Genomic DNA, 25,046 nt, shown 5'->3' with positions numbered 1-25,046 from the left:
TGCATGGTCCACCCATGACACAGCCTCCTTTCACGTCTCCCCTAGCACTTCCTGTTGTGCTTCACCGCTACAGCTTGGAGTTCTGTTTTAAACAAAGAGGCAGGCTCCCTATCTGTCATCTCCATCTATTGATGTATCTATTGATTTAGAAAACTCTAAATGGAGAAATTGGTTACCTCAGTAGATTCAATAGATGTCAACCAGTATGGGTTGAGGAAAGATGCAGGATCAATCTAGATGGAACAGCTTCTTATAGCTCTGGGAATTCATGGACAGTTAGTTGTCACAACTAAGCCCGCATCTTATTTTGGATTCTGCTTTAAACTTTAAGTCACTTCGGGTGTTTGTTTGGTTTTTTTTTTTTTTAAGCTTTTTTTTTTTTTTAAATCAGATATAGTAATGATACCAATATTAAATAAGCACACAGCCATTATTTAGGGGAATTGAATCTGGAAAAAGTTCACGTTAAAACTGAGTCATATTTAGAAATAATTCATTCACCTCAAAAGACTCTTCAAATCGTGGTAGGTAAAGTCAAGTAGAAGGTGACAAATGTCTTTGGAATCAGAAAGTTGAGTGATGAGCTTTTTCAGAAGAGCTAAGCATTAGAGAAGTGAAACATATATTTTCCCTGTTCTATTTAAAACACAAAAGTATGCTACTTTAATTGCTTAGCTTAAATTTTGCCATTTAAGTATTTATTATCTGAGTACTGTGTATCTTGGTCTTACACGAAATCAGTTTTCTGTTGTTTCTTAACACTTTCCAACTACTAGCAATTGCCAAAGTTTGTACAACATAGTTAAAGTTTTCTAAATTTATCTGTCAGTGGGAAGGTATTAATAACTTTTTTTCTGGAATTTTCTTCTAAGTCTTCTCCGGAAAACTTAGATTAGATTGAGACCTTGAAAATGTTAACTTTTATTAACTTTTGCATCTTTGATACCTAGAGTGAAGTAGCACGTAGTACATGTTCAATAGAAATGTATTAAAAGAGTGATAAAATATGTGAAAAATGAGATTTTGCTAAATAGAAAGAAGTAAAGATGGAGCCAAACATAGAGAAATAACAGTTGCTTTCATAACATAATTTTTAGATTTATTTCATTTATTCAATGCGGCTCCATAGGTTTAAACAAACACCAATGAGCAGAGTCTATAGAAAATGTACGGCTGTTTAAAATAATACAATGAAAATGAGAATTAGGTCTATATTTTGGTTATCACACTTTCTAATTTCAGAATAATATGTGTTATGTACTTACAATACAGTGTTTCTCAAAATTAGTTCCATAAAGTTCTAGTTGCTCTGGATAGTTGGTGAAAGGGGCATCCTGGATATATGAGCTTGGAAATTTTTACCTACTTGCACATTCTCTTGAATAAGAAAAATATATTTTTTGCTTATTTAATTTTTTAAAAGATTTTATTTATTTATTCATGAGAGACACAGAAAGAGAGAGAGGCAGAGACAGGCAGAGGGAGAAGCAGGCTCCATGCAGGGAGCCCGATGTGGGACTCGATCCCGGGTCTCCAGGATCACACCCTGGGCCGAAGGCGGTGCTAAACCGCTGGGCCACCAGGGCTGCCCATGCTTATTTAACTTGATATGCTCAGAAGCCTCTTTAGAAAAGAAAGATGGTAACTCTTGTTTAATCCAGAATTTGTCAAGTTGTTCTGATCCTGACTTGTTGATTTTTGCAGACGTGCATGACCATCCCCAGAGTGTTGTTTAGAAGTGTGGGAAATTCTGACATAATAACACTTGAGTAATATTCACTCTAAGATCATAGATGACATGTTTTCGATAAGCAGGAATGGAATTCATTAGTTTATTTTTCCCTCGCTCTTTCATCTGTTATTAACTGTTGAATTCCCTTTTTTTTGTCAATATCCACCTGAGGGTCTATCAAATGAAAAACATACGGAGAATTCCCTGGTGAAGCAATAGGCTCATCCGATACTAGAACAACACTGCACTCAGCTCCATGCCAGACAGGTGGCTCAGAGGAAGTTATGGGGTGTGTTCAGACCACGGGGGCCTCGCGCCCTTGTTATGCACCTGTTGAATAGTTGTTCTGCAACAACATCTTGTTAGGCTTTCAACCTTAGAGCTTCGGGTTTGCAGATGTAGCTCTGGAGACAAAACAATGTGTCAACCAACTTTAGGTTGGATGCATTGCTTTTTTTTTTTTTTTTTATTCTAAAATAAATGATTCTTTTCTTGTAAGATCTATTTCTGAAATATCACATCCCTGGCCTCCTGAATATAATGTTTGTGATAGTAACATGGATTCTTTACTGAGACATTTTCTCGCCTCCTCCTCTTCCTTGTGAGGACTTTTAGTTTATTTTATTGTGATGAAACACATGAGGTCTATCATCTTAGCCAATGATAAGTACACGTTACTGTTGCCTCGAGGCTCGATGTTGTACATCTGATCTTACTTAAGAAAGCCTTCATGCCAGTGGATTAATAACACCCCACCTCGACTGCCCAAGCCCCTCGTGAGTTTGATTATTTTATTTTAGGTCCTTTATGTAAGTGGTGCCACGCAGTACTTGCCTTTCTACGTACTCAGATGTTTTCTTAACCTGGACTGTTTCAATCCTTGTTTCTGTAGATATTCATTCACAGGGATGACTGCAATGTTGTTTTATTTTTAGGGCATACAATTGCTTCTCACACATATTCTCACCTAGGCTACGGTATCAAGTCAGGTCACCTTTGTCATTTTGTCTATTATAGAGATAAGAAATTAAAGTCCATAGATTTATTTAGCTACGGAGTTGGCACAACAGAAATTTGAACCCAAGTCTTCAGACTAACCTGTACTAAATTACAGGGCTATATCTACGAATAATCTCAAGTGGATTGCTTGAAGTATGATAATGATTGGATGGCATAATACACCAACCGCACGGGCTGATTTTTTTTTTTTTAAGAAGATTTCCGAGATTAATTTGTTTTTTTTGTTTTGTTTTGTTTTTGTTTATCAATTGCTTAGGGTTGGTGCAAATGTGCAGTTCTCCTGTGAGGACAATTATGTGCTCCAGGGATCCAAGAGCATAACCTGTCAGAGAGTCACAGAGACACTGGCTGCGTGGAGCGACCATCGGCCCATTTGCCGAGGTAAGGTGCATGCCATGATGTCGTCACCCCGGTTCTGTCTTCCATCACGGTTGGCATGTTTTGTGAATGCACAGTGAGAGTGAAGTGCAAAGCAACACTGTGTGTGCTGTGTACAGACAAAGCAGAACAAGGAGGGTAAGGATGCACATTTCCCTAGTGAGGTGGGTGGGAAAGAAATAGGCCTTTGAAATTGGTTAGGAAGCAAGCATTTCCCAGGATATTAGTGGTTTTTAAATTTCAGGAACCAGGTGAGCAAATCTAATCATTCAAATGCATGCATACACACTTACTCAGTACAACTTGGCACTCATCTATATATATACACAGTTTGCATATTATGAAAATAAGTTACATAACCGGATTCTTTGGCAAGTTTTATGCACGCCCCTGCAAATCTAAAAATGCTCACCTTTCAATGGCAGTGAGGTTAATTCTTGGGTTTTGATGATACCAGTGATAAAGGGAGTTTGTTAGCAATATCCTGAGTTAATATTTCACTGATAAATGGTCTTAAACTAATGTCTGACGTAGTAGAACACAATAATGTATCATCATCTCCTTCTTTAAAGCTGTCAAAGTGTTGATTTGTCACTGCCAGGAAGTATATGAACAGTCCTACCAGAATTATACAAACCACAGTAAAACCAACAGAAAACTGGTTTTAATATGGAAAATTAATAAAATCTGAAGGAAAACTAGGTTTTTTTCCCCATAAAAAATTATGCCATAAAATAATTTATGCAAATCGGCACTTTTAAAGGAAGGAGGGAACAAAAGCACAAAGTTGACCAAGGAATAAAAAGGGAAGCTACATAGAAGAATATCTTATACCTCCTTATAGCCTTTTTAAGATTCGTATTTTATGAATTTTAAACAATGTCAGATATATCCTGTGAAATCAAGTAGTTAGCAGACACGTTGCTAGCTTATCTAAGATAAAAGACTGTGTTGAAGGATTTGCTCTGTTGTACCCTTTACCTATAACTGCTTGAAGTTTTGTAACCTGTGGGAAGTGCACCATTGTGGCATGTGCATGACCCTGAGGACAGAGTGTGTCCTGGCCTCAGGACGCTCCTTCCCATGCTTCTTAGAGGTGCACCTAAGACCAATCTCTCTGGTCTAGGGAATGTGAACGCTGCGTCCTTCTGTACTTTGTCTCTAGGCTCCTTTGTCTAATACTAAAGTGACAGTACCTGGCTTGCAAAGGAATGACCACAAGAGTCATGTTCCTACCAGGGGATGGTAATGTTTAATGTTCTTAGAAATAAATGAGGACTAATTCACCTGTATCATTTTTTTCCCCTAAGGGGGGAAAATGCTTTTATTCTTTAATGTTTTCCTTGCTCTTCTATACCAGAAACATGTCATTATTTTAAAAGCCCAAACTAGGCAAAACTAGGAAATATGCACTCATTTTAAATTGATATTTTGGAGCAACATAAAGGAAATATGCATGTAGACTATTATTTGATTCTTATTTCTTAATCCATAACTTTTTCTTTGTTTGCCCCAAATCTAAGCTCAAAACGCTCTGTCAGGAATCTGCCCCACCCCCACCCCAATGAATACAACCTGAATTGGTATCACTCAGAGGCTCTCACCTCCTAGCAGACGGGGGCCCCCCGACCTGGGCTGCGGGCTGGGGGAAGCCTTCTCCATCCTCCATCTCCAAACACCTCACGCTCAGAGGTAATTGCGTGGGGAGCCTTTTAACTTCCTGTCCCTACAGATTCTCACGTCCTACTGAAAGGTATGTTAGAAGAGAAAGGCTCTCCTGCGGGATCCTTGTTGTGTAGTGCCCCTGGCTTGTTTCCCGTGAGAGACCCATCGCTCTCCAATACCCACCGCTCTCATACCCAGAAGGGAAGAGTATGCACCTCTATCGTCCCCTCTTTTCTCCTCCCAGCTGACGACTCAATGGTTTTTCCTTAATTTTTTGTGGAGTAATCCTTTAGTGCTTGTTCAATTGAGTTCTTGTCCAGTTAGTTTTTAACTTTCTGAAATCATGCGCGATAGTCGCTGGAAGTAATTCCTAAGAAGCCATTTCCATGAAGGATGTATGTCATCAAACCTTGTATACCTTAACCAGAACAGAATGTGTCCAGGGGACAATAACAAATATTTGTTTTAAAACTTAACATTTTATTTCTTTTTAGTTTTTTATTTATTTATGATAGTCACACAGAGAGAGAGAGAGAGGCAGAGACACAGGCAGAGGGAGAAGCAGGCTCCATGCACCGGGAGCCCGACGTGGGATTCGATCCCGGGTCTCCAGGATCGCGCCCTGGGCCAAAGGCAGGCACCAAACCGCTGCGCCACCCAGTGATCCCAAAACTTAACATTTTAAAGAAATACCTATTTTAGTACACTTGGAGTGTAAAATATTAAACAAAAAAAATTAAATAGAAAGTCTTGAAATGTTGTAAAGAGGAGAATTTGAGATACACTATTTAGAATTAGGTGATAAAGGTTAGGTGACAAAAATAACTCAAAAGGAGCTTGAACCAAATGGAAATGTGATCATCTCTCGTGAAGAAGGTAGGAGTCAGGCAGGACAGGACCAGAATAGAGCTGTCCCAGGGATGGACGCAGCCTCAAGACTCACCTTGTCAGCCCGGCAGCCGCAGGCCAAGGTGCTGTCCAATATCCCAGGTACCAGGATGCAGGGGGTTAGAGGAACGTAGGGAGAGGCCAGCAGGGGTGTCCTAAGGATGGGGCCCGGGAAACATCACGTGCATTTCTGCTCGGTACCACCGGCCAAATTCCAGCCAAATATTCTAACCTGGTTGTGAGACTTTGAAATATAATTTTGAGTCCAGGCAGCCAAATATACAGCAAATGATTCTATTTCCGTGGAAGAAAGGGGAAATAGATATTAAGGGAAATAGCAGTCTCTGCAAAGGGGGTGCCCTTCCTCAAGAAGGAGAGGAAGAATGACTCCCTGAAGAGATACATTTTCTTTCTTTCTTTCTTTCTTTCTTTCTTTCTTTCTTTCTTTCTTTCTTCCTTCCTTCCTTCCTTCCTTCCTTCCTTCCTTCCTTCCTTCCTTCCTTTCTTTCTTTCTTTCTTTCTTTCTTTCTTTCTTTCTTTCTTTCTTTCTTTCTTTTTTTCTTTCTTTCTTTCTCTTTCTTTCTTTCTTTCTTTCTTTCTTTCTTTCTTTCTTTCTTTCTTTCTTTGTTCTTTCTTCCCTTTCCCTTTCCCTTTCCCTTTCCCTTTCCCTTTCCCCTCCCCCTCCCCCTCCCCTTCCCCTTCCCCTTTCCCTTTCCCTTTCCCTTCCCCTTTCCCTTTCCCTTTTCTTCTTCCCTATATCACCTGCAGCTTGCCATGAGTGAGAGGGTAGCTGGTGATCATTCAGCCTTCTCTCTTATCTGTTGGCGGCATATTTTGTTCAGTGCTGAGCTTTAGCTATAAGCAATATGGATAAAAAAAAAGCTAGAGTGGTATGTACAGGAGTACCCCAGTCTCTGACTGAAAAAGAGTTATCTGTGAGCATCATGGTTAAATAAGAAACCTGCCCATTCCCCTTCTCCACCCTGTACTCACCTCCTAGCCACATGGTCCTCAAGCAAGAGGATTGGCTTCCTTGTACAAAGCCAGCAGGAACATACATTCCTCTAGTCTGGGAAGCAGAGCCTTATACCACATCAGGCAATCACCATGTGTCATGATGTAATCAATGACTCACACAGCTGAATGGCCAAATGCATGAGTGCATTTGTGGGCTGACCCTATGGAGGATTGCTTAGAGGTGCCTCTAGATTTGTGCTCTCCACTAGACGTAAAATGCAAGCCATATATGTAATTAAAAAATATCTTTAAAAAAATCTAGTAGCCAGATTAAAAACCAGTAAAAAAGCAAAAGTGAAACAGGTGAAACTAATTTTAATAACATTTTATTTCACACAATATTCCCCAATTATCTTTTTTAACCTATAGTCAATTTAAAGGAAAAAAAATAACCTTTCTCTCTTTTTTTATGCTATTTCTTGGAAATCCAGTGTATTTTAAACTCATAGCGCATCTCAGCTTGGACTAGCCATGTCTCACATGCCCAGTAGGTACACTGGCCAGTGCTCACTGTGGACATCACGGCTCCAGCTCCTGAGCACAGTGAGTGGGAAAGGAATAACACCCTTGTAGATATGAAGAGAAGAAGTGAGTTCACTGGGTCATGCCCTGTGTCCTGGGTGGCACCACAATATACTCTCTTCCATTACAATTTATATGTTTTTCAGGCTGGCAGTATTTAGGAACTCTGGGTCTGTCATCATTCTCTCCCTTAAATTTGGCTTCTATTTGCTTCTAATGATGGCTGCTTCATCAATTACAGAAGAGCTGAAAAAAAAAATTAAGCAGAGATTTAAAAAAAAATTAAAGGGGATCCCTGGGTGGCTCAGCGGGTTAGCACCTGCCTTTGGCCCAGAGCCTGATCCTGGAGACCTGGGATCAAGTCCCACGTTGGACTCCCTGCATGGAGCCTGCTTCTCCCTCTGCCTGGGTCTCTGCCTCTCTCTCTCTCTCTCTCTCTCTCTCTCTCTGTGTGTGTGTCTCATGAAAAAATAAATTAAAATCTTTATAATAAAAAAAATTAAAAAATTAAAGGGGAGGTTTTATACCTATTTCTATAAAAAGGATAGCTTGTGATATATCTAAAATGTAGTGGGAGACAGATCCCATGAACCTTAATGATTTTTCAAATACTACCCAAAACAGTGAGATTACTTACTATCGATGGGTCCCAAATGCCAAGTGCAATTTTCTGAGTTCATTTTCCAGTCTGTGCTATCACCATAATAAATAGCATGTAAGAAGAGAACATGATGGTTTGGGTTTTCCTGATTCATTCCGAGCCTTTAAGGGAGCCCTCATTGATCATCTCAGCCAACGTGTCCTAAATTCAACCATCTATCGAATGCAGTAAAATGCCCCTGGTCTGAGCTTTGCACCCATTATGAGATTTCAGATAGGTGAGTTAAGAAGTGATTCTCAAGGTTCCCATCTTCATGAAGGGTCTCTAACTCTTCGGTAATCACCATGGCTTCTCCACGAAAGGACTATCTGATGGAAACGTCTGATAAATTGCAGCAAGTCAGAAGTGATCTTTCCTATCTGGACACTGGTGTGGTTAGCCAACGCTTACATTAGCTAATTAGCTTCGAGGATGGGGACAACCTTACCTTTTCCTCCTGTTACCAAATAGGCGAACGGCTGTCATAGCTTGGTAATTATACAAGAGGGTTTGTTTGAAATTCCGTTTGCTTCATTTAGGGATATAAAAACAACTATAATAATTTTTCATGGGATAAAATATTATGAGCTGTTTAAAACTATGTAAAGTCTCTTTGGCAGTAGATTTTTAAAGTCAGCAAACAAACACAGGAAGAGGACAGAGTTCTATTGTTTAAGTAAAATGTTTCAGCTTGGCATTTCATTCCATCGATATTTACAGGGGCTTAGTAGAGAGAACTTCCTTTAATGCTAATGCACTCTGATCCGGGGAATTAATACTTTTAGTTGCTCACTGAGTTGAAAGAGCATGTAAAAAAAAAAAAAAAGTGAAGTATTTGCAGTTGTAACCGTGGTTACATGGAAGCCAATTAGAGCCCAGGGGGTCATGGGATAAAGCTATTACCTTGATATTCTGGGTTCGATTAGCTAATAATTACCCTCCATGTATTAAGTTGTCATTTACCAAGAACTTTTATCATTTATTCCTTCCTGCCCATATTCTCTGTGCATGCAGAAATGACCTCGTAAGTAGTAGTCAAAAGGCCACTTATACCCGAGGGAGGACTCTTCGTTCTTCCAGATTAAATTTTAAGTCCATTTTAAGGTGATATTTTGTTTACTGATTATTCTACCAGATAGCTGTGACCTCAGAGGTTTAAAGAGACATACAGACTTTGAACTTTTTTTGGAATTCCAGTGGATTTGGAAAAGTTTCTCTTGTTGCTTCTAGACTCCCCAGGTTTTATACTTTTTAGTAGAAGACCACTTAGGTGAAAGATACATTTTCTCCTTTCTTTTTTTTTTTTTTTTTTTTTTTTAAATTTTTATTTATTTATGATAGTCACAGAGAGAGAGAGAGAGAGGCAGAGACATAGGCAGAGGGAGAAGCAGGCTCCATGCACCGGAAGCCCGATGTGGGATTCGATCCCGGGTCTCCAGGATCGCGCCCTGGGCCAAAGGCAGGCGCCAAACCGCTGCGCCACCCAGGGATCCCCATTTTCTCCTTTCTTATTAGGTTTTTGGAAATAATAAAGCTGTGCATTTTTATAGTACTCTCAAATTCTGTTGACATAGAATGACTTGAACACTAATGTTGATTTGATTTCCTAGAATATAAGGAAAGTCTGACCTAACTTGCTCTCGTGGGTTGTCCTTCTATGTGGGACACTTGCCCCAGGTGTCCGTGTGGCTGTCCGTCCTGCACAGGATGTTTCTTCAAACATCATGTCTTCTAGCATCATTCCATGACTACCAGATTCCTGAGTAAGCCCTTTGCAGATACTCCCCCAAACCTCACTCAGACCTTTCTAGAAAGCTGCTACGTCCTCCACATATTAGATTAGATGGTGCGTGTCTACTTGTTAATGGACTGAGAAGGAAGGATTTTGGTTTTGTTTTCTCTCTGCTACACAGCCCATGCTTGATACTGTGCCCTACTCACAATAAGTGTGCATTTGGGTAACACACAGCTGGAACATACTGGGCCACGTGCTAACTGCCTCCCTCGGTGTCCTTCCTTCAATCCTTAGAGCAATCACAGATGGAGTTATGATTATTACACCCATTAAACAAACTGAAGGGCGTTAGAATGAAATACATCAAGATTAGATGTCCAGTAACTGCATAAACCAGGCTTGGAACTCAGCTGTGATTAAGAAAAGCAACTCTTAACCTCTATGACATAATGTTCTCTGCTTTGGTTGACAATCAGGAAATAAATATAAAAGCTCTGGCTGATAAAAGTGCTTTCTCCTAAAAACATACAAGAAATAGAGTATCAAATGTATTACTAATGTGTTTGGAACATGCTTCAGATGTCCAGGTACCTTCTTAATTTAAATTTAGTCAATTAGAATATTTGTCTCTAATGAGCTTGATTAATTAAATAGCTACTATAGAACAGTACGGATTCCTGGAACTGGATTTACATAAATAGACAAATTATTACATCGTATTACATAAGATAAATTCTGTGAAGCAAATATGTTTTGTACTTAATAAATATTCATTGATTAAATAGATAAATGGCATATATTTGCATTCGAAATCAGTTTTTTTTCTCCCTGTCCACATCCCCTCTTGATATATTTTCAACTATCATTTTATGAATTCTCATTTAATTTAATTTTTTTAAAAAATTTTAAAAATATTTTATTTATTCATGAGACACACACACAGAGGCAGAGACACAGGCAGAGGGAGAAGCAGGCTCCATGCAGGGAGCCCGATGTGGGACTCCATCCCAGTTCTCTAGGATCATACCCTGGGCTGCAGGAGGTGCTAAACCACTGGGCCACTGGGGCTGCCCATTTAATTTTAAAAACATTAAACACATATAAGAAAAATTTGAGTTCCAAGTTTAGAGCACTGCCACATGAGTAATATTAGCTGTACATTAGGTCATGATGAGTACCAAAGACCATTTATTAAGCATTATTAAGCATTTAAGTGTGTATTCCTTTATATTAGGTGTTATACTTCCAGGAAAATGTTGACAAGGGAGAGACCTTAGCAGGAAGGAAAGTGGTGTTCAACTACAATACATATGAACATATACACTTCAACTATGGTAATGTATTTAAATCTTGCTGTAAAACCTAGCTTGACATTACAAGATTATCATTACTTCATTAGGTTGGCCAATGAAACACTATGATGACTACCTGAATGCCTGTTTAGTACAGAAGCAGGTGTTTGGGAGCAAGTCCCCCCACCTTGCCCCCAAGGGCGTCATGCAATTGCTCTGTCACCATCAGGACAGCTTTGCTAAGCTAACAGGTTTGCACTAGTCTGAAAAGTCACATGATCCTCCTAGGATGCACTGAGGAGTCAGCAGAGTCTAGAAGTGGAAAGAGACAGGCAGGGTGGCAAATCTTCAGGGTTCTAGCCACCTGAATCAGATTATAGCATGGTTTTATGAATGACCACTACGTTGGTTGAGTTCCCATTCAGTTATAGCAGAAAAATCACTGGCAAAGCAGCACAGACGTGGTTTGCAGATAAATTGATGCTAATCATCCTCCTTTAGAAGGGTCTGCATGCCCGGGGGGGTCCCCTCAACTCCTCTGCCTCCTTCCTGCCCTGCAGTCTGGCTGCTTCCTCATCTTCTTAGGGAACAAGAACTTGGGGAGGAATTGGGGCTCAGATGCACCCTAACTGAACACTCCCAGGGCTCTGCCATGTATGATGCCCACCCATCGGACACATTTCAGTGGAGCTTATAATCCTGGTTCCTCTCTTGTCCCTCAGGCTATTCTGTGTTCCTTTCTAGCTCCTCTTATTCTTCATGAAAATTAGGCTTTTAAAAGAAATGTGACATGCAGTGGATATGAAGGAAATTAGTCTTCAGGTGCTTGAAGCTGATGGGGAGGAAGTTATTGGGTGTGATGGAGCGAGCAGTGTGGCTTACTCGGCTCTATAATTCAGGGAACTGACCACTTTCTATAACCCCACCACAGAACCACAAAATAGAAAACAAAAAACAGGTCACAGACTGTCTGCAGGAGATTCAGCAGACAACGTCCAGTGTGCAATGGCAAGCACCATGTGCACCTGGATAAATAATACATAGAAATCGTGATAAATCAAAATACATCATTATTATTCAGTAAAGACTCTACACAGAGATGACTGAACTTTGAGTAGTTGCCAGTGCAAAATCTGAGAATTATCCTTGACTAGTAGCAGGGCCCTGATAATGAAAGCAGCACTTAATGAATCATGATTGGTGTGATGACGATAGTATCATCATTTAATAAAGAAGCAGATGATGAGGATGGGAAGATTTAGAAGCACAAAGACTAAGGTCCTAGCTGTTTTTAACAGTTTCCTCAAGTGGAGGATTATAATTAAATAATTATAGTTAGATTGTGTTATTTGAGGCCGTTCTACTATTTAAAAACTACAAGTATTTATGGGGAAAATGATCAAATGTTAGGTGTTGTTCTAATCATCAAAAGAGGGGATATGCCCTGGATTTTCCCACATATTTCATTTCCGCTAATTATTTGATGGCTTGACTAAAAGTATGGGAAAGATAAAGTTAATGGATTAGAAAAAATACATCACAAAAATAGAGATACACTTCTAAGACAAAAAGAAAAAAAATTATAGATTAATCTGACAATTTCTGGTGAAAAATACTTCCAAAGAGACTGGACTCATCAGTCACTATGCGAAACCCAGTCCTAAATATGAACAAAACTGTGGGAAATGTACTCCTTTCCTACAAATATTTTACTAATGGTTATCTCACTAAACTATATAATCACTAAAAATCATATTTCCCCAAGCAATGGTGAGATGAATTTCATGGAGAGCTGGTAGGCAATTTGAATAAGTCAAGTTAAGGGTCAAGCTTCAAAGCAGACGCGTGGGACGCAAGGCCATTGGCGGGATGTCAGATTTGGTGAACCTTCCAGCAGAGTGACAGCTGGGGCTAATGACTGGATGGGCACAAATTGTCAGTGGGGTTGTAACAAATTAGTCCCTGACTGCACTCACTCACTCTTCAGATGTGTTTTTTTGAAGTTTGAAATACTTAGAATGGCACTTTGATACTATTAATTCAAAATTAAGTCAAAAAATATTTATCGAGTAACATGACATTATGTCTGTATCAGCTCTTCAGTTTGAAATTTAACAAAGAATGATCATGTGACATAAAGGTATTGTAACTCAACATTTATTAGTGTTAACTTCTAACGTTTCCCGATGAATGCTGTTAACAAGGAGCTTTAGGAAAATTTCACATTGGAAGCTCATAATCCGGGATCCCTGGGTGGCGCAGCGGTTTGGCGCCTGCCTTTGGCCCAGGGCGCGATCCTGGAGACCCGGGATCGAATCCCACGTCGGGCTCCCGGTGCATGGAGCCTGCTTCTCCCTCGGCCTGTGTCTCTGCCTCTCTCTCTCTCTCTCTGTGACTATCATGAATAAATAAATAAAATCTTTAAAAAAAAAAAAAAAAAAAAAAAGGAAGCTCATAATCCTTTCTGAGAACATGTTCCTCAAACTAGATCCTTTGAATGCAGAGTTGGATGTTTTTGTTTGTATTCAGTTAGCTCCCTGTTGGAGGACCTTTCGAGCCAGGACCACCTACTGAATTTTGAAAGCCAGGCCATCTGTTATACGCTTTATTTAAGTAATCTTGTCCTACACATCTTACTTAAGAAACCTTGTCCATTTGCAAAGTCCATGCCGATATTGTAAACGTTGGTTACCCCCGTGTTTTTGTTAATTGATGTATGGCAGATTAATTTTTAGCTGATTATCTTCATTGTGAGTATCCTACAACTGAAAAGTTGTCTACTCTTCACATTTTTCTGCCAGCAACTGTGTAGACCCTGGATATGGGTGTTAACGATAAGAGAAGGATGCTTTTCCAAGGTCAAGAAATCCACAACCGTGTAGGAAAGATAGATCTGTCAGTTAATCATCATAATAAAGGCCTATTATCAGGAATAGGTATGATTTGTGTTATATTCCTGGGGGTTGTTAGAAGGAGCTCAGTGAAATGGTTTCTCCTGATTCCCTCAGCTATACGATGGCTCCCAGAAGCCAGAGTCCTGTTCTCTTAATTTTGTGACTGAATCTCCCAAAACAATGCCCAACCTGTAGTGGGTGCTCAGCCAAGGAAAAGAACAAAGGTGAGATGGGTTCTGATTAGGATTCATTTTTTACTGGATGACAGTTTAATCAGTTTGTGTGATAGGAAATCTAAGGAAAACGAACTAGAGCTTCCCTTACATTAGTTCTTTCTTGTGAAATCCATTTCTCCTACTTTGTTCTCAAACCCAGTTCAAATTATTAATGTGAAGACTGGATTGCATTGCAAGCTGGCATTTGATTTCTAAACATTATCTATTGATTTGAAAAATAAATCTTTCTTAAGATGGAGGTCAGTTGAAATATTTGTTGTAGAGTAAAAACAGTCGTATTTGTTGGGTTATGTCATTTCTATAATGTGCTTAAGTCTTTCAATTTAAGGTAGTTTCTCTTTTTTTTTTTTCCTTTTCTTTCCTTTTACAGTCACTGTGTCTATTTTCTTGCTTTAAATTGTCAACTATATTTGAAGTTCCTGTTTGCATTGTGCTGTAAAGAAATTTGCATAGTTGATTGCAGAATAGGATCTAAAGCTTGAAAGACACTTTGGAGATGATCTGTCCCGCTGTCCTCATTTACAGTGGAAAAGATGAAGTTGTCCTACATTGTAGGGCATGGTGTGGGTCCCTGGAGCGTCCTTGAACTGTGTTCCCCCTCCATCTATGACATCCGTGTCTAGCCACATGTGTATGCAGACTCTCTTTGAGTCAGAGTGGGATTTGAGGTGGACCAATTTGATTTGACATTGGCCGGGGTGATTGACAGAATGAACGAGGTCATTTTGTGACCTCGGTAATGCCTTGGGTTCAGTTGCAGAGACCAAACAAGGGTCCTGATGGCTAAGCAAACTTCCTTTACCAACTTGAGCTCATGAACCACTTTTTATCATCATTAATGAATACGTAGTTCAATCGTCCGTGTTTCTGTCTTCACCACACAGATAGAATGCTGCAGAAAGTAACACCACCTTTATGTATTTTTAGCTAGAACATGTGGATCAAATCTGCGGGGACCCAGTGGCATCATTACATCCCCTAATTACCCAGTTCAGTACGAAGACAACGCGCACTGTGTGTGGGTCATTACCACAACGGATCCAGACAAGGTAAGGCTTCCACCTTCCACCTCTGTGTAGCTGATGCAATCAATACTCTGACTCAGACAACGGTTTAAGATGGATAAGCCAGTACGTGTCATGCACCCGTACAGTTTGCTGTTTGAGATGACAAGCTCAAGCATTGTGTGTGTGTGTGTGTGTGTGTGTGTCTGTGTGTATCCACATTTATCAGAAGACCAGTCTAGGATTCAAATAGAAAGTAAGTTTTCTTCATTTGGTTGCCTCTTACTGGTTCTGGAGGTCTATGTTCTCTTTTGCCCCTCAGTTTTGTCGAAATATAATTGATGTATAATATTGTTTGACTTTAGGGTGTATAATGTAATTATTTGCTAAACGGTTAATGCATATTATCTCACGTAGTTACAGATTTATTGTGATAAGAACTTTTAAGATCTACTCTCTTGGCAACTCTTAAGGATATGGTATAGTAACTGTGCAGGCAAAATGGAATCAAGAAAGAGCCAAGAATGGGTCTGGTGGGGGATGGTGAAACTCTTACCAGAATGAACATATGTTCTAGCCCCTCCGGGGCCACCCTGCCCTACATCTGCGGTTCCCACACCATTATTAATAATGACCTTCTTTTATTCTCCAAATTGTTCCACTTTGGAATAATATAATTTCTCCCTACCTGGAACCAGGGAAAGGGCCTTACGAACCACTGTTGGTTTTATTTTGTTTGTTTGTTTTGTGTTTTGTTTTTTAATGGGAAGAGATAATGAGTTTGGTTTTAGACATAATGAGAGTGAGGTGCCTGCTGTATATTCATTCAAGTGGATATAACTGGTAGAGGTAAATTTGGAATTCACAAGTGTGTTGTTAGCTGCTGAGATCTGGGATATGCATGATATCATGCAGAGAAGCCAAATAGAGTCAAAGAGAGTCGTGCTGATGGCATATTTTTCTCTCTGTGTCAGTTGGAGAATGGAGTGGGCTTCCGCTGTAATGAATGATAGGGATTTTTGTAATTCTAAATGTCGGATAAAGGGCTTTAAAGTACTGAAGTCTTTTGCAAGGAAAAAACAGTAAACTTATGGTGTTCTGATAGGACAGGAAGTGGCTCCAAGCTAAAGCTTCAAGAAATTTGATTAACACCCTTCTAGTATTTTCAAAATTCATTTAAATCCTGATCACATATGATTAATCATGAATATTTTTATACTACAGATATGTTTATATATTTGAGTTTCTTTCTTTCCCATACCTACTAGAATAAATGAAATCTCTATCTAAAAGGAAGCTTAGAGTTTCTATTGTCTGAACACCCTTTACCTGACAGGTGAGAAACTGAGATCCATGGAACGTAAAGTACTTGTTAAAGATTTCACAGCTATTTTGCTCCTAGAGCAGGATGAGGACCTGGGTTTCCTTTCACGGCACTGTGATGGCACTTCATTAGCTCTCTTTTCTGCAAGAAAGTCAGTTATTTCTGCAGCTATGTATTCCATTATCACTGGGAGGGGTGCCATATGGAAATGAAATAATAGGTTATTCAGTGTGTCGATAGGATGTTTTCAGCTGTAGGTGTTATAAGAAGTTTTAAGAAACATCTCACATAACAAAAGGGTAGAGCCAGAGAGATTCCAGGTTTCATTTGGGAGCTCAGGAACCTTGTTGACAATTCAGGTGTTGCCCTCTCTTTCCTGCTCCGTATCCAGAGCAGTAATAACACTCGCCCCACTGAGGTCACAAGATGACTATGACGTTATCATGGTCAATGAAGAAATGGGGCATGTCTTTCTCAAAAATGAAAGAAATTTTCTAGAATGTCCCGAGCAGACTTCCCTTCAGGTCCAACTGAGTCAAATGCCCATGGTCCGGCTCCTACGGTGCCTAAGGAAAGAACCATCTGGAAGCTAGAAGGCAGGGCTGATGGTTATAATAACCAGTGTGTCTACCACATGTACGCAAGCACAATGTCAAAGAAAGAGGTTTTGGTTATCATCAGATTCATATTTTGTGTTTGATATATTTTGGATCCCATTATTTTCCTGTTTTACCAGACTCCAGGGGACAAAAATCTGTTAAAATGCATAAGGTGTGTTCTTTGACATTTTGAAGCTGATTTTTTCAATGTGGCCAAACTGCAAAATAAATAAAATAATGAACGTATGCTGTTTGGATTTACACATTTCTCTCATTCTAGGAATGTCAGGTTCTTTCTCATCTTTGTACACAGTTAAATAGATATTTCTAATGATTTCATATACATTTTGTTGATTCTGAACACTCAAAAATTAACAAGTTAAATTTCAGGAATCCTGTGTTCTATTGCTTCAGTAAATTCTTTGCCTTTCTTCATTTATTCTGGTGAAATGTTGAGAAAAGAAACAAGACATTCCAGGTTGATGCACTCATACACACCAATACTCTTTACTAGAGCACCACTTAGACACCTGAAGGCATCTCAATTAAGCAGAATTACCATCCAAATTAAGAAGCAGTCATTGCCATTAAGTATAATTAGGCCTAATTTGATTCCTTGGGAGACATTCCAAATAAGGGGGTTTCCCGATTAAGCACATGGTGATGAAGGTATATTACATATTGTGCATAGGAGAGAAGAGCAGTTATATGAAGGTTTCCAGACAATGACTCTTGCTGGAAGCATTAACAGAGGATTCTAGATAAGAGGTGTTGCTATACCTCAATCTGTGTGTTTGACTTGATTTGCAAACTTTTAAGAAACAAGATAGAATAGAAAACTAAAATCAATTTCCAGTGTCAGTTGGAGATTAGTTAATAAACTCCTCTTTGGTTGAAATGTTAATCCTCTCTTCGTGATTTATAGACTTTTCTGGCCTTATATTTGCTTTGATTGTTATATAATCAAGTGACATGCGTCAGTTTATGCAAAGCATTAACATAAAATTGCTCATACAATACAATTACCATGGGAAACTCGGTCATGAGTATTACAATTTGTCATATTGTGGAATGTCAACTTAAAAAGAATAATAGAAATCTATTCAAAAATACATGTAAATATATAATTTTCTTAATTATATTAATACACTATACATTATTATTAAATGTATACTATATGTTAATATATTATCTAGCAAATTATATATTAAATAATATATCAATTATAACTAATAATTCTTAAACATATATTTTATGTGTGCATATATATACACACATATCATATATACACACATCATATATCTATATCATATATATCATATATATATATATGATAGGAGATCCTGCTGTGTAGTATATTCTAGGTAGAAAGTCAAAAAAACAATTTCCTCAGTGCATCTGGGTGGCACAGTGGGTTGAACATCTGACTCTTGCTTTCAGTTCAGGTCCTGATCTCAGGGTCCTGGGATCAAGCCCTGCATTGGGCTCTGGTCCAAGTGTGGAATCTGCTTAAGATTCTCTTTCCCTCTGCTCCTCCTCCCCCACTCACGCTCTCTCGGTTTCTATCTCCCTCTCAAATAAATAAATAATTGATTTAAAAAGTCCTAAAGAAGAATCCGTTTAATAGAGAAGCAGATTTCTAAACACACAAGTACAACTGCCCCTGCCATACTAGTCTGGTAGTCAATAAAAATTAATTCCATGATGAAATATTGATTAATGTTTTTCATTATATATGCATTCAATAATTCAGCTTTCTCAGGTGAAACTCACGAAAAAATTGCATGAACAAATTCTAGAGAAAGTAATATATGGTGGGTGAGTTATAGATTAGAGGAATTATAAGCAAATGCTCTGAAAAGTTCAGCCATGTGGTTCTGCTGGGGAGATTAAACGTAGACAGCTTCCCTTAGGGTCCTTACACGGACACACGGGTGTATGTCTGTATCTTCATACGTATATGTACACATAGGTGTATTTCTATTTCAAATGCAATCAGGGGTGACATAATTTCAGTGCCTAATTTTCGTTTGAGCTCCTTAGAGAGCATTTTTATCGATGCCAAACTCTGAGAATTTCAAAGATTTTAAGCATTTGAACTTTGTTCAGGCTACTCTAACAAAAATCCCACAGATGGGGTACCTTCTGCACAAAGAAGTTTATTTCTCATGGTTATGGAGGGTGAAAGTCTACGATCAGGGTGTCAGCATGGTTAGATCCTGACGAAGGCCCTTGTGAAGAATGTGACATGAGCCTGAAGCACCTAGACCGTCTTCTGCCAAGTGCTCGGCCCTTCCCTCCCCTCCTTCCTTCTCTCTTCCTCCTCCCCTTTTTGCTCCTGTCTCTTCCTCCTTCCCCTCTTCGTCCTCTTCTCCCTCCTCCTCCACCTCCTTCTCCCCTTTTCCTCCTCTCTGCCTCCTTCCTTGTCTTCCCTCTTCTTCTACCCTGATTTCCTCGCAACACTCCGACGACTGCCCTCTTAAACCAAATGCAGTTATTTTTATCGTCTCTTCTTGGTACTCCAAAATAAAATAGGAAACAAGGTCTGGGCTTTTGGTTTGCGTGCATTTTAAGCCCAAACATGAATTACACACACACACTTCTGTACACACATGTAGATAAATACGTATACACGAGTACATGATGGGGACGGCATTTTTAGAACAACTAATCTGCCACTAGGTAATTTGCAGGCCACAGTAAAAAGTAAACAAAACAATGAAGAAAAGAAAAGAAAAACAGACTGTGAAGTTTTAGACAAAAGATCTGGCAACGGTTTGCTTAGTGTGAGTCAATGAAGATACAGGCTGAAATAGTGCTTGTCTATAGAAACAGAGAAAAACAAAATACCCAGGTAACACTACTGGGGGAAAAGTCCACATAATTTACTGAGTTGTTTGTTTGCTTGTTTTATATAAAAGTGGCTTTAGGAGAGGATACTTCAATGATTGCATGTCCAGAATTTCCTTGAAATATTGAATTTTGGTCATTATGGAAGAAAGTTTTGTTTTCTGAGTTGTGTGTGTGTATGTGTGTATTTTTAGAGAAAAGGAGGCAGAAATAACTAATTTTCTTTTCCCACTTAGGGTTTCGTATCTTAGAAGTGGTCACCTTTTTTTTTTTTTTTTTTTTTGCCTTTTATTATGTATTAAGTACTCCCTGCATCTAACACATTTCCTTTTTTTATCTTCTTCTTTTCAGTGATTTTCTTAATCACATTAGTGATCATACATGTAGGAAAAGCAATAAAAACTTATTCAGTGTATTTTTGAGCCCCACACTCTTTATAATTGCCAAACAGTGGTGAACAGAGCTGCTAAAATCTCTGCTTACATGGAGATACCGCCGCAGAAGGAAGAGATAGAAAGTCAGCCAACAAAACCACTAATTAGATAAAGTCAAATAAAGGAGGCACATAGCAAAATGTCCCTTTCCGGGGACGCTAGGCCCATTATGGTCCACTGATTTCCACCAAAATACATCTTGAGGGATCCCTGGGTGGCTCAGCAGTTAAGCGCCTGTCTTTGGCCCAGGGGGCGTGATCCCGCAGTCTCAGGATCGAGTCCCACATCAGGCTCCCTGCATGGAGCCTGCTTCTCTTTCTGCTTGTGTCTCTGCCTCCATCTCTCTCTGTGTGTCTCTCATGAATGAATAAATAAAATCTTTAAAAAAACCCAAAATACATCTTGAGAGAAATTCACTATTGGCACGAGGACACTCAGACCTAACAGAACTCTCTAGTGAGTGCTACTACCATCCTTCCAGCTCATTCCCCTTTCCCTCTGGCCTCTATATACTTCCTTTTCTTCTCCCATTCACTTTAAGAGATATTTATAATTTGGGAATTATCTTTCCCCAAAAGCATGACTCTGGGGTCTTGCAGGGAGAGCAGTGGCATCGTGGAAGGAGAACCAGATGCGATGCTTAAAGACCCGGGCTCCAGCCTTTGCCCATTTCCTAGCTGTGTGGTTTTCGAAAGCCATAAAATCTCTCTATCAGTTTCCTCATTTGCCAAACAATCTTAACAATGATGATAATAGAGAACCTAATGGTATTTCTGCGTTCATCGGGTGAACGAGCATATACGGAAACTCCTCTGAGTTATTAATGTCACTACTACTATTATAGTATCACCTTCCAATGCTTCAAGGACTCTCTTCACTGATGAGAATGATCAGTTATCTAATCAACTTACCTGAACATGGTGGCCTCAGTCCAGATGGTCCCAGGGCAGTTCTGGGGCATCCTAACAGCCCTGCAAGTGGACCGATACAGAGAAAATTAGCTCTCTCTTGCTCACCAATCTGCTGTCCCTCCTCCAGGCTTTCTCTGATCCCCTCATCTTGTCGTGCAATCGAGACAACTACCTTTATTCTAGACTCTTATCCTCAGACACTTCTAGTTGAGCATCTTTCCTTCACCCCTAAGTACCGTCTGGAGTCACTGTCCCTTTTCCATTTTCCACTGTTCTAACACCTAGCTAGTCTAGGTCGGCCTCTTGTTTTCCTCACAGTGTGTGTTGCCGTGAGCCCCCTCAGCTGTTCGTCTTGTTCCATTCTCCACTTTCCTAATTTATCTTCCACAACAAATGGGAACTATCTCTTCTAGAAACTAAATGTGTGTATCAATGTGTATTTAATAAAATGAATATGTGATCATTATTCTGCAAAATCAAATGATACAGATAACTGGAAAGCAAAAAGCGAAGGTACTAAATGCTTCAGTTCTATAGATGATCCGTGCTAACTGTTGCTGCATGCTTTTTTAAGGCTTTTATCTCTATGTTTCTAACCACAAACATACACAAAGACATAGCTTTCCTTTATTCCCTTCCTTCCTCCTCCTTGTTCTTCATAATGGCATCTTTTAGTTTTAGATGTTATGCCACAGTTTTACAGATTGCTGTTATTTTATAATATCCTGCTTATATATGTATATATGTAATGCATATACATAATAATATATTATTTATTACATAATAATAATATTATTATTATGTAATAATGTATATCTGATATATATCCAGATATAATTCATTTTAATAGTAGATGCAGTGTGAATATATATTATATTTGTGTGTGTGTATATATATATCTGCAATGTGTATGTGTATATACATACATCCAAATACAAATTGCTATTTTTAATGGGTACAGAGTATTTTATTCTATCAGCCTCTTCCTTTATTTTTCTTATTTTTTTTATTTATTTTTTATTTATTTATTTTATTTATTTTATTTTTATTTTTTATTTTTTATTTTTTTTTCAGCCTCTCCCTTTAAACGCGTAGACTGTCCTCATTCTCCGTAATCATAAACAATGCTTCTACAGGCATCTTTATGTTCACTTTTTTAGCAACTTATCTGGGTAGGTTAAATCCTTGAATTAGAATTATAGTAATAATACACACACATTCATAATTTTGATACTTATTTCCCAAATATGTATCTTGTGCTAAAATTGTGTTCATGGGAACTCTCACCACAATGCATAGATGCCCGCATTTCTACAGCAATGAGAACAAAGGTAAAATGCGACTCTGTTGTTCTTTAGCATTATATCCTCAATAATTGTCTGTGGTCTGTGGGAAAAAGCCCTTTTCATGAGATCCGTCTTTCATGGCAGGGCATCTGACACCATTCCACTCTCATTTTACCATTTGCTTCTGCAAGCTTATTTCCCCAGCCATTCTACTAAACTCTCAGATCTTGAAAGTATTGTACTGCTGCAGGCCTGTGAGCCTTGTCATACTCCCTGAACAGAAACTGGGTATCAGGGTGAAATGTGGTATTATTAATTATTGAAACAATCCTCATCATTGGATTTATGGTGGAGGTTCTATACTTTCCTGCAAACCAAAAAGCTAATTAATGGGTTGACCATATAATTTATTATCTGAACCAAAACTCTTTTAAAGTGTAATGTGTTAATAATTAAGCTGGAAATAGCCAAAACTATAATTATCCTGGTAAATAAGGACCTAGATTACCCTATGAAGGGAAAATGTCCACAAGTAGAAGAAGTGCTGTTTTATTTCACTGTGTGTAGTTGTAAAAAGATAACTCCCACACTCTGAACATTTTTTTGGAGAATCTGACTACACATTTCAATAGAAGCAGAAATGGTCACATCTCCTAAAATATAGAAAAAAACTCCCCAATCAGTAATAGCTTTGTGTGACCAATTCCTAGCTTGCTAATAGCTAAAATTAAACATTGTATCATGGTTTTTAAATAGTATATTTAAATAGTATATTAAATAGTATATTGTTTATTTCTTCATGGTACAAAATGTGAAGGTACATTTTAGGAATCTTAAATTCAAGTGAAATGAGTTACTTAAATTATCTTTTACAAATAAGCCTATGCCTAAGACATCTTTGAATTTCTACTCTCTTGCACAGTAGATGGCCTGTTGTGAGGACTAATAAATTATTTTGAATAAATGGCTGTAAAAATGACCAAGCATTTATGATTTTATGTCACTGGGGAGGCAGAGAGGTTTGCACCATAATTTTTTTTTAATATTAAATAGCTATTTCCTGGCTACCAATCCCACACATCTATATATAATTTGGGTCCTAAAAATCGCCAAATATATTGTATTCGTATGTTTCCACGTAAACAAAATAGCATTTTCATCAGAATATCATACATATAATACAAGAGGTGCATCTGCCATTATGAAGCTCGAGTTGTGGTTAGTATTTTGCAAGCAGTAGTAGCCTTCCCCACATCACGTTGCCCTACGCTAGCTGGTCTACATTTTTGACAGCCACTCAGTGATTCCCACCAATGTGCAGACTTAAAAAGAGAACATTCCAAAGGTCTGGGTACTGTGTTCTGCTTGTCTTCACAATCCTCTAAGTGATGGCTTGACGTGTGTATTTCAAAGACTGTGTTAATGACCTGGTAATTGTTTTTGCGGATTTCCAACGAAGTGTGAAGTGTGTTGATAGCTGTCAACAGCTCTAGTGGGGCCCCTGTGGTGGAGGGTGGAGGGGGAGCGGGCGCCATGCTGATGGGTACCCTGCGGCCATCTCTCTGTGGTCAGACTCTGAGCAGCTGTACTTGAAACAGTAAATCTCTGAGGTGGAACAGGAAAAGTAGATTCCTACCTTCCTTTTAAGGTGCTTACAAGGGAAAAATGCAAATTATTATTATTTTAACAGGAGACAGCTAGTCCCCATGTGGCTTCCTTGAAGTCAATGAAGTGATTTTGAACTTATTTGTGATAGGGATTTTTGTTGTTGAGAAAAAGGCTTGTATTTCACATGACACATTTTACTAGATGACTGAATCCATCAGATTATCTCACAGGATCACTTCTAAATTCTAACATGATGAACAAAAGTGTTCTTAATTAAATATTTCATGTTTATAAAATCCATGGAGGGCATTTATGATTCTGAATAGTTTCAATGTCTGGTGCTATTCGGTATTGGGGGGGGTCTTATGCAACAAGTGCATATATGGAATAAAACAGGTTTTAAAATACCTAAAGCATAACTTTGTTAGCTACACTCATATCTGACTTTATATGTCCTTGATCAGAATTAAAATCATCAGTTTTAACATTCTCCCATGAACATTGGGAGAACATGACCCGTTCAAATGTCTGCCTTATGGAAGCAGTTTTAATATCACATTTGACTGACTTGCAGAGACCTGTATAGATAATATAATGATTACAATGCTCAACTACACATACATACATATATATGTATCTATATATATGTATTTTATGGAAATTCATATATATATTATGTATTATGTATTTCATGGAAAAATGTCTGACACCAAACTTCCACATCTTACTATACATATGTGTGTATAAGCGTATGTATATAAATAAATGAATGAAAGATGCAAAAATAAATTATGATTGCCACACATTTGCAAAAAAAACCCTCAATTTGAATTGAAAGTCCTCAGAAACAAGCATATATATAGATATATATTTTAAATTTATATGCAAAATGAGTTTATCTTGATGCAGGATTCAGGAGGAAGAGCAACAATTATGTAACATCTCCAGTGAAGCAAGCTTTTACTAAGTTCTTTCAGATGTGGGATTTTCAAAATGGGGCTTATGAATCCA

General features: G+C 38.5%; 1 protein-coding gene across 2 annotated transcripts in view; it reads left to right on the top strand.

Moving 5' to 3' along the window:
* CSMD1 (CUB and Sushi multiple domains 1) overlaps positions 1-25,046 on the top strand; it is a 1,870,054-nt gene that overhangs the window by 1,340,097 nt on the left and 504,911 nt on the right. For both annotated transcript variants that reach the window (XM_077848529.1, XM_077848528.1), the window contains exons 9-10: positions 3,009-3,133; positions 14,947-15,068. In XM_077848529.1, coding sequence (XP_077704655.1) covers positions 3,009-3,133; positions 14,947-15,068 — 247 coding nt within the window. The remainder of the gene's footprint in view (positions 1-3,008; positions 3,134-14,946; positions 15,069-25,046) is intronic.

Source organism: Canis aureus, chromosome 15, assembly GCF_053574225.1.
Source record: "Canis aureus isolate CA01 chromosome 15, VMU_Caureus_v.1.0, whole genome shotgun sequence".
Lineage (NCBI taxonomy): Eukaryota > Metazoa > Chordata > Mammalia > Carnivora > Canidae > Canis > Canis aureus.
Note: the sequence above shows the minus strand (reverse complement) of the source record. Positions and strands in the feature narration are given on the sequence as shown.